Source organism: Geotrypetes seraphini, chromosome 9 (assembly GCF_902459505.1).
Source record: "Geotrypetes seraphini chromosome 9, aGeoSer1.1, whole genome shotgun sequence".
NCBI classification, from domain to species: domain Eukaryota; kingdom Metazoa; phylum Chordata; class Amphibia; order Gymnophiona; family Dermophiidae; genus Geotrypetes; species Geotrypetes seraphini.
This window is the reverse complement of record NC_047092.1, coordinates 96,750,877-96,763,559: the sequence shown is the minus strand read 5'-3', so window position 1 is coordinate 96,763,559 and position 12,683 is coordinate 96,750,877. Positions and strand designations below refer to the sequence as shown.

Sequence of the window (12,683 nt, the reverse complement as noted above, 5' to 3'; positions counted from 1 at the left end):
TATTTGGGACACTAATAAACCTGATGCTGTTTTCCAGAAATCCGGTATCCAGGTTTTCCTTCACTTAACCATATAAAAGGCGTACAAAATTCTTACTTGTGGTCCGAGCCGGGCTTTCCCTCATACTTGGAAACTGGCCCGGCCCAAGAAGTTGGTGGCAGTGGTGGGATCTAGCGCCGCCCAAGTTTCAAGTTTATTAGGATTTTATATACCGCCTATCAAGGTTATCTAAGCGGTTTTTTACAATCAGGTACTCAAGTATTTTCCCTCTCTGTCCCGGTGGGCTCACAATCTATCTAACGTACCTGGGGCTATGGAGGATTAAGTGACCTGCCCAGGGTCACAAGGAGCAGCGCGGGATTTGAACCCACAACTCCAGGGTGCTGAGGCTGTAGATCCAACCACTGCGCCATACACTCCTCAGATTAGTGGAGGAAGTGTGCCCAATGACTTGGGGGGGGAAAAAAACAAACTTTGGTTATTTTGGGATTTTGGGCTGGACGAAGCCAGTCCCATTGGTGATAGTGGAAGAAGAGTATTGCCTGAAAGTACTGTGTTTAAAGGCTGGCAATACAGCATTTGGAGAATTGGGATTTTGGAGCAATTTGTGGGGGTTTTTTTGTGGAAGCCTTTCTGGTGCTAACCTAACTGTATGGGAGCTTGTGGATTACAAATACCCCAAAGACAAGCAGGAAGAAGGAGCAGCATCCGGTGAGGTGTGGTTCTGTGTGGAGTACAAGGCAGCATTGAGGCGTCCGGAGGACGGTCTGCTGAGGGGCGGAGCGGAGTCCAGAGGAGCAGTTCGAGGTTCCTGAGTTCCTGGTCGGAGGAGTGGCTGGGGAGGCCCCAATATCCCAAGGCTGAGACACATCAGTCCCTGAGGTAAAAGTGCTTAGGGGGTAGCTGATGTGGATTGGTGGGTAAGGGGACCAGAGGCTCGGGGCTAGTGAGGGAAAAACCCTAGCAGTGAAAGTCCGCACTTGGGTTCCTGTTCTCTCTTGTTTGTGTTCCCAGGATGGAGGCGTCCAAGTTCCTGACTGGACTGGAAGGGGAGATGCACAAACTCCAGCAGAGGTTCCAGGAGATGTTGCAGTCCCAAGCCGATTTATGGAAGGCGGACCACCAGGCCCAGCAGACTCGGCATACGGAACTGTTGCAGCAAATGTCAGCCCAGATACAGGCCATTAACAACCTGGCACAGAGGCCTGCAACACCGGTGGCCGGCAGCGGTGGAGGAGCGGTGGAGGAGCTCCTTTTGGGGAGCCCATTAGACTGAATAAATTAGCTGCAGAGGGTGACATTCATCAGGGCTATGGCCCGGACCATTATGAGAGACAGTTCCAAGCAGCATATAGGGCTCAGAAGGAGCGTCCGAGAGCCTTGATACACGGCCTAAAGAGATGCTTCTGGAGAGCCGGGGGCATGCTTCAGGGTCCAGCCAGGGTTCCACGGGCTGGTAAATGTTTTGCCTGCGGGAAGCCAGGTCATTGGAGGCGGCAATGTCTGGCCAAGAGGAACCTGACAAACAGGGCTAGGTTCCCGGTACTGGGTCTTAAGGGGGAGTGCATGATCCAGGTGGAAGGGGTGCCAGTGGTAGCCCTGTTAGACTCTGGGGCCAATCAATCCATTCTATCCCAGAAGGTGTGGGGGCAGATCCTAAAAGCTAGGGGACAGGAAATCGACAGGCCCCAAGGGCGATCCCAGATACAGTGCATGCATGGGACTTCCTTGCCATATGAAATGAAGCAAGTCTGGGTGGATATCAAGGGAGAGAGTATCCCCTGAAGATGGCCCTGATGCAGCGTCCGCCCTATGAGGTGATCCTGGGGCGAGAATGGCCCTATTTTTGGCAATGATTCAGCACTCGAGGGGTGAGGGCTCCCATAAGGCAGGAAGAGGAGTTAGCCCAGATCTTTCCTCTAGCGGATGATATTCTGGGAGAACCCTCCCAGAAGAGAGCCAAAAGTAGAGCGGAGAGGAGAGCGGATAAAAGAACCTGCTCCCAAGGCCTGCGGGGAGAGAGTCAGCTGCCCTGGAGACCCTGGGTGCCCTATGAGGTAGCGCAACGGTTTCCCACCCTAGGCCGGGAGCAAAGAAGGGATTCCACATTGAGTTTGGCTATCGAACAATGGGAGGACGGGGGGAAAGGATCCCGCCAATTCCAAGTAGTGGAAGGACTCCTATATCAGGTGGGGTGGAATCCCAGGGTCCAGCATGCGCAAAGACGCCTAGTAGTGCTGGCAGTCTTTAGGAGACAGATATTTTGGCCAGCCATAGGGACCTAGGAAGAGAGCACTTGGCCCAAGACCTAACCATAAAAGGGATCCAGGCCAAATTCTATTGGCCTGGCCTGGTGCAAGAGGTGAGGGGATGGTGCGAGGAATGTCCCGAGTGTAGGAAGGGCATAAGATATCCTGGGGTGGACCAGAAAGAGACTTCTCCAGATGACAGTACAAAAGAGGTCCACTTGGCAGTGGTCACCTCGGATGTGAGGAAGCCTGTTTTAAGGGTTATGCGGGTATCCTCTAGAGCCCGACTACCCATCCGAGCCACGCCGCGCTCTATAGGTTTGGATCTAAGTAGCATACAAGAGATAGGGGTGCCCAAGGGGGGCAGGTAATTAGTGGACACAGGATTGGTGGTGGCCTTACCGGAGGATTGTTATGGGCGCATTGCGCCGAGGTCAGGTTTAGCACTCCAGCATGGCCTGCACATAGGAGCAGGAGTGATTGACCCTGATTACCGGGGGGCTCTCAAGATTTTGATAATAAATCTAGGGGAGAAAGAATACAAAATACAAGAGGGAAAGTGCATTGCTCAACTAATATGTGAGCGAGCCGAGATCCCTGAAATAAGTGAGGAAGAGATAAGTCTTGACACGACCCGAGGGGAGCAGGGATGGGGCTCCTCAGATTCAAAAGAAATGTCGGTAGAGAAGCTGAGATCCCAAAAGGTTCTATCTCGTTTGGGGGAAGGGTCCTCTGAGGGTTCAAGGAAGGAAAGGACTGATAGGGGTTTAAGTAGGGGGGTATGTGACAGGGAAGCTCCTGTCCCAGTGAAAAGGACTGTTAAACCTCCCCAGCATGCAGCACGGGGCTCTGTAAAACCCGGCATGGACCCAGGATAGCTGGCTCAGCCAGGAGTGAGAGAGAAAAGGCAGGTCACAGCACAGCCCAAGAGCCAGATAGGGAGGGCACTGAAAACTAATAATTTCCCCTATCACTCCTTTCCCCAAGTGAGGGAGAAACCTGAGACCAATTTGGAGAGGGGTGGAGTCAGACCCCGGAGTTTGCAGGCTGGGAAGCCTCAAATGGGAAACAAGCAGAGGCAGCAGGAGAGAGGCTCAACTGGCTCTGATTGGGAAGGCCAAACAACCCACGGTGATCCTAGCTTCAACACATTGCCTAAGCCCCAGCAGGGACGTTTTGCAGGAGGCCAGCCCACAAGGAGAGGCAGTATAACCCACAGGAGGTATAGTGACTTGCCTATTAAACCCCAGAGGGAAGGGCTGGAAGTTTACCTTAATGGAAATGCTGCAGGGGAGCTGGCAGACATGCAGGGAGGGGGATGGGATGTAAAGCCAGGAATGGATATAGAAATGGAAAGCCAGGGTTCTCAAGAGGCTGAATGGGAAATGTATAGTGACCCCGGGGAGAGTATGTGTGGAGAAGATATGGACCTGGGAGGGTATAGTGTATGAGAGTCCCCGATGATTTCATAAGGAAAGTTTTCTGTTTCCCTTTTGAACTTAAAAGCCAGTGCATGACTGCAGGCAGAGCTGAGGCAGCCCTGTTTAATTAAGTGAGAATGCTTGTGTAAATAAACACCGTATTCGGACTCCCTAGGAGCAGGAGATAAAGAAGATAAGGGTCACATCGGGAGGCCTGGAGACCTTAAACTAAAGGGAGGCGTGGCCCTCACAGCCTGGCAGGCAGGGCTGTGGAAGTTCCTTGGGAGAACAGCAGAAGCAAAGTTAAGTTTGTTTATACTGGGACTGTGAAGCGTGAGAAAGCTGGCACGGGACGTGCTCAGCTGTAAAGCAAGGAACAGTGGTCAGGAGAAACTGACAAACCCAAAGGGGATATGGGACAGTGACGGTACTGAACTACTGGGGCAATTTTGAGTTTTGGAATTTTGATTATTGTGGTGAAAATGGGCTATCCAGTCCCTGAGTTAAGCCCCATATGACTCTCCTGGAATGAACTGTATGAGAGTACGGGAAGCGCCTGGGTGCATCTAAGAAGCCAAGTTTGAATGTTTTTTTTCCTTATTTTTATTTGGGACACTAATAAACCTGATGCTGTTTTCTAGAAATCCGGTATCCGGGTTTTCCTTCACTTAACCATATAAAAGGCATACAAAATTCTTACTTGTGGTCCGAGCCGGGCTTTCCCTCATTCTTGGAAACTGGCCCGGCCACACAGCACAGATAACAGAGTTGGAATACAGCAACCTCCATTGACCTGGTTACAAGACCCGCTCTCTCTCACCTGCTTCAGGTGTAGGAATAAAGGACATATGGTCCGGGACTGTCTCTAAGTAGATGAAGACTCTATGGAGGTGAACTTGGTATTCCTGTATTATTGCTGTTTTTTAAGAGGCTTCCCTGCTTGAGAGATGGAGCTATGTGCTACAAGTTGAATGAAATGGGAACCCCTCTGGCAATGTGTGAACCTTTATTTGGAGGGGAGTAGCTAACTGATTCCACGTAAAATGATGAACAAACTATTTCCCTACCCAGTTGTTTTGGGCCGGGATTTCCCAAATTTCAGACTCCTTTGGGTCCAACTAACTGCTGGCTAATACAAAAAGGAAAAATCCCAACGAAGATATGAAGAATCCAAAATTATCTAAACACTGTCCTCTGAATTTAGGTGCTGCAGCTGAGGAAGCCCCTTCAAACAGTCTATCCGAGTGGAATGATGAAAAATCTTCTTCCAGACAAATGGCAAAAACTGAAGGCCCTGAATTGTCTGTCAGCAATGGTGTATCACCCCGAGGAGGAGAAAGATCCTCTCTAGGGTAGCAACTAGCTTTATAAGGAGACTAAAGGAAGAGAAGGAATCTCTCCATGGTCAATTGATCGAAGCTCAGAATCAGAGTAGGAAACAAGTCCAATAAATTAAGGAATATTTATTTATTTATTCATTTTTTATAGCCCACTGTTCTTCAACTGCCGGTCCGCAGGAAATTTCTGCCGGTCCGCGCAGGACCAGCAAGATTAAGGTGACCATAGGTCCCGTTTTCAGACCCTGTCCATACCTGTCACGCGCAAAAAAAAAAAGCCTCCCTCCTTCCTTTCCCCAGATTGGCTGCTATCTTACCACCCTGCTGCTGCTAAAACCAACAGGAAGTCTTCTTTCCGACGTCAATTCTGACGTCGGAGAGGATGTTCTGGGCCAGCCAATCACTTCCTGGCTGGCCCAGAACGTCCTCTCTGAAACCAATATGAGAATAGCCTGAAAATCCTTATACAGCAAAATGGAAAAATTGTGGCAGAATGATGGTCCATCTGTGACAATGTAGAAGAAGAAAGTAAAGGGATGTTGGAAACCACTGAGCAACAGATTGAAAAAATAAGACAGTTAAAATCCGAATGTTCAAAAGTTCCATTGGGATCCCAGGAAAAGGAGCAGGAACCAACAAAGCTAAACCCTAGTTTGGAAACCCAGACTATGGTAATGACCTCGTGATAAGAACTCCTGTGACAAGAGCTCCTAATTACCACAGACCTTCCCTTCCAGAGCAGGCCAAAGAACTGCTCAAGGAAATGCAGGAAGCTAAAGAGATCACCCGGATTAATGAAGACAATTTTGAGAGCCTCAAGGGGGAAGTTAAACAGCTGAAACATGAGCTGGCAGGCACAATCCACCTGCGGCAGTGCTCTGAACTGCAAAGGCAACTGACTGGAACTTGTTGGAGCTATAACATGATGTTAGAATGACTTCAAATGCTGGCCTGCAAGAATACCACGCTACAACTACACGCTCAAGAAATGCAGGGGAAAGTAGCATAGCTGGATAGAGGCACATTGGTCCTGTAGAAACAGCCTAGGTCCAAGCCAAGTTTACCCAGGTGGAAGCATCTAACCATGCAATGTACACAGAGCTGGAGGGCTCATTTAGCTGGATCAAGGATACTTCCCAGAAGGGTGATCTGCTTGACACTAGAGATGAGAATTCAATGAAGTCTTGATGTGTGCTAAGCTCCCTTCTAAGCAACTACCTGTGGTAATAGGAACACTGGTGAGGAGGGACCTGGGCCAGCCAATGAAGGAAACCTAAGAAGTTTACTTAGTGAGAGAAGCCTTGTTGAGAATCAAAGGTTAAAGAGCAAACCAAGGTCAGTGCCAGCTTTTGGCTGTAATAAAGAATGTGGAAAGGAGCCAGTATCCACCCCGACCAATGGTTTCTATTCCCAAGATTTTCTCTCAGCAACAACTCCATGGGGCCACAATAACTGCCCCAGGAGCATTGATTTTGTTAGTCTGTCAACCAAAGCCCATTGCCATTGCCAGATATTCAAAGTCTCCTGGTGAGTAAAAATTAGTGAGCCACACATGAAGGAGAAGAATGCTCTTATGTTGTCCTTGAATTTAACCCTGAGGTTGAGGAGCTGCATGATGAATATTGTGCGAGTGAGGAAGACAATGATGAGGCTGAAGAAGAGGAGGGGGACTCATCTCTCCTGGATGCTGATGAGGACTTCTTCCACATGTCAAATGAGGAGCTTCTACGTGGATGCCTACCACTGTGACTAGTGTTGTGTATTGGAGATCTGGGTGAATGTCAAAGCCAATGGCTATTGTGACTTCTTTGCCCCACCTATGCTCTGAAGCCTTTCTTATTTGGAATGGGTTTCTGGGTTTACCTGGGATAGTTTCAGAAACCCTGGGTGTTAAGGACAGGTGCTCAACTGGACATGGTTGCTCTGAGGGTGAGGGTATGTGAGGGAGTCTATAGGATGCTGCACTTTCCATTAAGAACACTCCCTCACAGTGTTAGGGCTACCTTAAAATCCCTAGTCCCACCCAAGAGGGAAATGACATGGTAAAGGTGGAGCCAGGAAGATAGGAACAAGAAAGTATAAAAGCTCAGGGCACAGCTGTGTTAGGGAGGCCCAGAGGCCTATGCCTGTGAACCTGAACCACAACAGTCAGGTAGTCCCAGTTTAACTAGGACCTTATAGTTTGGTATACTGGATCCAGCATAAAGCAAGCTGGCTGACAAAATGGTAAGAACTACTGATAACTCTGGGAAGCCAGACTAGAGCCAAAAGAAGGTATTGCCTTATCGAGAGACTATAGTGCTTACAGTGGTCTTGCAGGAACAGGTCACAGAGGACATTCCTATATTCAAGATGTAGGTTTGCATATGATTTCTCTTTCACCTGTGAACCAAATAGGATCCCCCTTCCTAACAGCCTTAATAAATGTTAATTTTGTTCACCTTAGCATGCTTCATGGTGTCCTATCCAGGCCCCGAGTCCACCCTTGCTCACAGTATCACAGTAACCAACAACAAAAAACAACATAAAAATTATGTCATATTCTATCAATCTTACAGTATTTTCCAGACAGATAAGATTTCAATAGTTTTCAGTAAAGAACATAAGTAGGAGCTAGTTGAATATTTAAAGGTAAACAATTATAAGACCTTGCTGAATAATATGAGAAGAATCTTTCATAAAGTGACCTCAGCTTTAGAATAGCTACAACCTGTAAGAGATGACCCTAATAATGAAATTAAGGAGACCAAATCCTCAGGAGCCAATCCATACAATGTTTTGTAAACCATACTACAAATCATAATGTCAGCTTTAAAACTAAGACAAAGAGAAAGATGATGATCACACAGAGGGACCAGACGGACTCCATCTGACCAGCAGGGGTCTTTGGACACTGACTAGCCAGCCTGATTCGTAGGGCTTTAAACTAGGTAAGTCGGGGGAGGGTACCCACTCAGATACAAGTGCAGTAAGGAACGATCCTGACGAGGTGAGTCGAAACTCCGATTCTAAGTCCAAAGTAAGTGCCCCCATTGCAAACAATTCTCTAGGAGTCACACTACCCCAGGTGGGAAACTCCCCACAGGGACTTAGCAATCATGGGGTATGGAGGGCTATGTATGTTAATGCACACAGTTTAGGCAATAAGATTCTAGAATTAGAGATCGAAATAATGAATGCTGACCTTGACGTGGTGGCAATATCCGAAACTTGGTTCACAGACTCTCATGGGTGGGATATGGCTATACTGGGATACAACTTATTTCGTCAGGACAGAGAGGGAAAGTCAGGGGGAGGGGTGGCACTATACATTAAAGAAGACATCAAAACTACCAGAATCACAGATGTCAAGTACACCGGGGAATCCCTCTGGGTGAACCTGGCCAGAGGCAGGGAAAAATGCCTGTATCTTGGTGTAGTATATAGACCTCCAAGACAACTGAAAGACAAAGACTCCAAATTAATTGAAGACATAGAGAATATCACTCTACGGGGAGACGCTGTTCTGCTAGGGGACTTCAACATGCCTGACACAGATTGGAACTCATACTCAGCAACAACCAGTGGCAACAGGAGACTGTTAATATCCATAAAGGGAGCACGACTCAAACAAATGGTATTGGAACCCACTAGGGCTCAGGTGATCCTGGACTTGGTACTCACCAACGGGGATAGCGTCTCGAAGGTCTCGGTAGGAGATACACTAGCCTCCAGCGACCACAACATGGTGTGGTTCTACCTCAGGAAAGGTTTCCCTAGATCATACATGAAAACAAAAGTATTCAACTTCCGAGGCACTGACTTCGAACGCATGGGAGATTTCGTCCACCGGACACTGCAGAACCAAGCTACAACCGATGATATGGAAGCTATGTGGTCATCCCTGAAATCTACCATACATGAAGCGACAAGCCTCTACATTAAATCAGTACACAAACGGCAGAGAAACAACAAACCCCAATGGTACTCCGCAGAAATCTCGCACCTCGTCAAGGAGAAGAAAAAAGCATTTATTTCCTACAAACGAACGGAGACTAGGGAAGTTAAACTAGAACATAGGGCGAGGTCTGCAGCGGTCAAAACGGCAGTCAGGGAGGCCAAACTTCGAGTGGAAGAGACTGGCAAAGAACATGAAGAAAGGGGACAAATCCTTCTTCAGGTATATTAGTGATAGGAAAAAGAACACAGACGGGATAGTACGCCTTAGAAAACCAGATGGGAACTACGCAGAATCAGATTCCGATAAAGCAGGACTACTGAATGAATACTTCTGCTTGGTCTTCACCTGCGAGGCACCGGGGCACTGTCCGCAGTTGCAGGCAAGGCCCAGCGTGGAAGACCTGTTTCAGAATTTCGAGTTCACACCTGGCGACGTCTACTACGAACTGGCAAGACTCAAGATGAACAAAGCCAAGGGACCGGACAATCTACACCCCAGGATGCTCAGTGAGCTGCGTGATGTCCTGGCAGAACCGCTATCAGGACTCTTCAATCTCTCCCTAAGTTCGGGGAGAGTCCCCATAGACTGGAAAACAGCTAACGTCGTTCCACTGCACAAAAAGAGTTGCAGGGCAGAGGCTGCAAACTACAGACCGGTGAGTCTCACATCAATAGTATGCAAACTCATGGAAACACTAATCAAACGTAAATTAAACGCAATCTTGGATGAGGAGAATCTACGGGATCCCAGTCAACACGGATTCACCAAGGATAGGTCCTGCCAATCCAATCTCATCAGCTTCTTTGACTGGGTAACAAAACAGCTAGACTTGGGAGAATCCGTGGACGTCGTATACCTAGACTTCAGCAAAGCTTTCGATAGTGTCCCGCATCGCAGACTGTTGAGCAAGATGAAATCAATGGGGCTGGAAGAAACATTAACTACATGGGTCAATGACTGGCTGAGTGGCAGACTTCAGAGGGTGGTAGTTAATGGTATCCTCTCTAAAACATCGGAGATGACCAGTGGAGTACCGCAGGGCTCAGTCTTGGGCCCGCTCCTTTTCAACATATTCATAGGGGACCTAACTCAGGGGCTTCAAGGAAAGATAACGTTATTCGCTGATGACGCCAAACTATGCAATATAGTGAGAGATGGCAATTCACCCGATAGTATGACACAGGACCTACATTTGTTGGAGCTTTGGTCCTCGACCTGGCAGCTGGGCTTCAACGCTAAGAAATGCAAGATCATGCACCTCGGCAGCAGAAATCCGTGCAGAACTTACACCTTGAATGGTGAGACCTTAGCTAGAACTTCAAAAGAATGAGACTTGGGAGTGATCATCAGCGCAGACATGAAAACTGCTGATCATGTGGAGAAGGCTTCATCTAAGGCAAGACAGTTGTTAGGTTGCATCCGCAGGAGTTTCGTCATCCGGAAGCCTGAAGTCATAATGCCATTATACAGAACCATAGTGAGACCTCATTTGGAATACTGTGTGCAATTCTGGAGGCCACACTACTGAAAAGATGTGCTGAGAGTAGAATTGGTGCAACGGATGGCCACCAGGATGGTCTCGGGGCTTAAGGATCTATCGTACGAGGAAAGGCTGAAAAATTTGCGGCTGTACTCACTCAAGGAACAAAGGGAGAGAGGAGACATGATCGAGATGTTTAAGTATATTACCGGCCGTATCGAGATGGAAGAAGAGATTCTCTTTCTCAAAGGACCCTCAGCCACAAAAGGGCATCCGCTCAAACTCAGGGGCGGGAAATTTCATGGCGACACCAGGAAATATTTCTTCACCGAGAGAGTGGTTGATCCTTGGAACGAGCTCCCGATGCAGGTGATCGAGACAAACAGCGTGCAAGAATTTAAGAGCAAATGGGATGCCCATGTGGGATCCCTTAGAGGGTTAAGCCAAGGGAACCTGTCACCAGGAGTGGGATCCCTAGGATAGTAGACTTGGGGGTGGGTCAGTAGAGTGGGCAGACCTGATGGGCTATGGCCCTTATCTGCCATCATCTTCTATGTTTCTATGTTAGAGTTGGTGGCAGAGCTGTGATTACAGCCAAAGTTACATAAAGTGCTACCGTATTTTTTGCTTCATAAGATGTACCTGACCTTATGACACACCCAAGATTTAGAGGAGGAAAACAAGAAAAAAACCATTCTGAACCAAATTCTCCCTGCCAGGCTCTGCACCCAGCCCCACACTCCTTGCCAGGCTCTGCACCCTGTCCCCCTCCCTGCCAGACTCTGTACCCTGTCCCCCCTCTGGTGGTCTAGTGGTAGGCCGGGACAAGGCACAGGGTAGAACAGGCAAGCCTAGTGGCAGGGCAGGCAGGCAAGGTCCCCCCTACCTTAATTTCTCCGGCAGTCTAGCGCTGTAGGGCAGGAGCTTTCAGCCTACTGCCCTTCGATCCAGCTTTCTCCCCAGAGGCAGGCAGCGTTGGAGCAGCAAGAAGGCAGGCGTGAGTTTTTTGCTTTCTGCCTTGCCGCTCCGTGAATGGCAGTCCAGCCCTACAGCCTCCTGTCCTTCTCTCCTTTCTCCCCCCGAATGGCACTGGCAGCGGCAGAGCGGCAAGTAAGTAGGTGTGAGTTTTCTCTTCCTGCCTTGTCCCATGCCACTCAACGAGACCTGGGACAGTCATTCACAGAATGATGCGAGACAAGGCATGCCGTTCGGGGGGAGAAAGGAGAGAAGGCCAGGAGGCTGTAGGGCTGGACCAGCATTCATGGAGCGGTAAGGCAGAAAAAGAAAAACTCGCGCGCTGCCTTCTTGCCGCTCCGACTCTGCCTGCCACTGGAGAGAAAGCCGGATTGAAGGGCAGGAGGCTGAAAGCTCCTGCCCTAAAGCGCTGGACTGCCGAACTGCCAGTCTGCTGAAGAAATTAAGATAGGGGAGGGCGAAGTTAGTTAGTATTCACTCTATAAGATGCACCCTTATTTCCACCCACTTTTGGGGGGGAAAAAGTGCATCTTATAGAGCGAAAAATACGGTATATAAAGGTAAAAATATAAATAAGTAAATACATATTGATTTGATACATATAAAAGAAATTATGGTTGGTTTTTAAAATGAATTGGTTTCCTTTGGTTTTCAAAGTTTTCGTCAGTTCTAATTCTGTGGAAAAATTGGGTTTATTACCTTGTCACTGCTCCAGAGAATATCCGTTCAATGATTCTATTTGAAGATGCTAGGAAAAAACAGTTATGCATAGAATTAGGTCTGAAGACAGTAATCTAATAACAAAAACACACACTTTATGTGATAACTGTGGGTATAAATGGGTAACTTTGTTAAAAAATACTTAGATTAGATTGTTAGGCCGTGCATATATTTGTGATCTTGTGACACCTTTGTATTTAAAATTCCACTGGTTACCAATGGAATTTAGGATCAAACTTAAGATCTCGATGTTGGCACATAGAGCATTATTTCAGCTACAGCCTTCATATCTTTTTAACTTGGTGTTATTTTATGCCCCAAGGCATTTATTACGATCTTTGAATAACAATAGGATAGTTGTTCCCCATATCTTGAAGGCACATATTGCTTCAACTAGAGATTGTGCATTCTTTTATTTAGTTCTGCTGTTATGGAATAACTTTCCCATAGATCTGAGAAAAGAAGAATCATACATAAATTTCAAAAGACATTTAAAAGCACATTTTTTCCAATTGGCTTTTTCAAATTGACAAAATGAGTTTGGGACTGTAATCTGTATTT

General features: G+C 47.6%; 1 protein-coding gene across 11 annotated transcripts in view; it reads right to left on the bottom strand.

The window, feature by feature from the left end:
* Positions 1 to 12,683, bottom strand: part of PPP2R3A (protein phosphatase 2 regulatory subunit B''alpha) — a 1,177,159-nt gene that overhangs the window by 457,922 nt on the left and 706,554 nt on the right. For 10 of the 11 annotated variants that reach the window (XR_004540589.1, XR_004540590.1, XM_033957843.1 and 7 more), the window contains one exon: positions 12,102 to 12,150. The exons of the other annotated variant lie outside the window; for it this stretch is intronic. Coding sequence is in view for 8 of the 10 variants with exons in the window: in XM_033957843.1 (XP_033813734.1) it covers positions 12,102 to 12,150 (49 nt within the window). In the remaining 2 variants the exon portion in view is untranslated. The remainder of the gene's footprint in view (positions 1 to 12,101; positions 12,151 to 12,683) is intronic. 11 annotated transcript variants of the gene reach the window in all.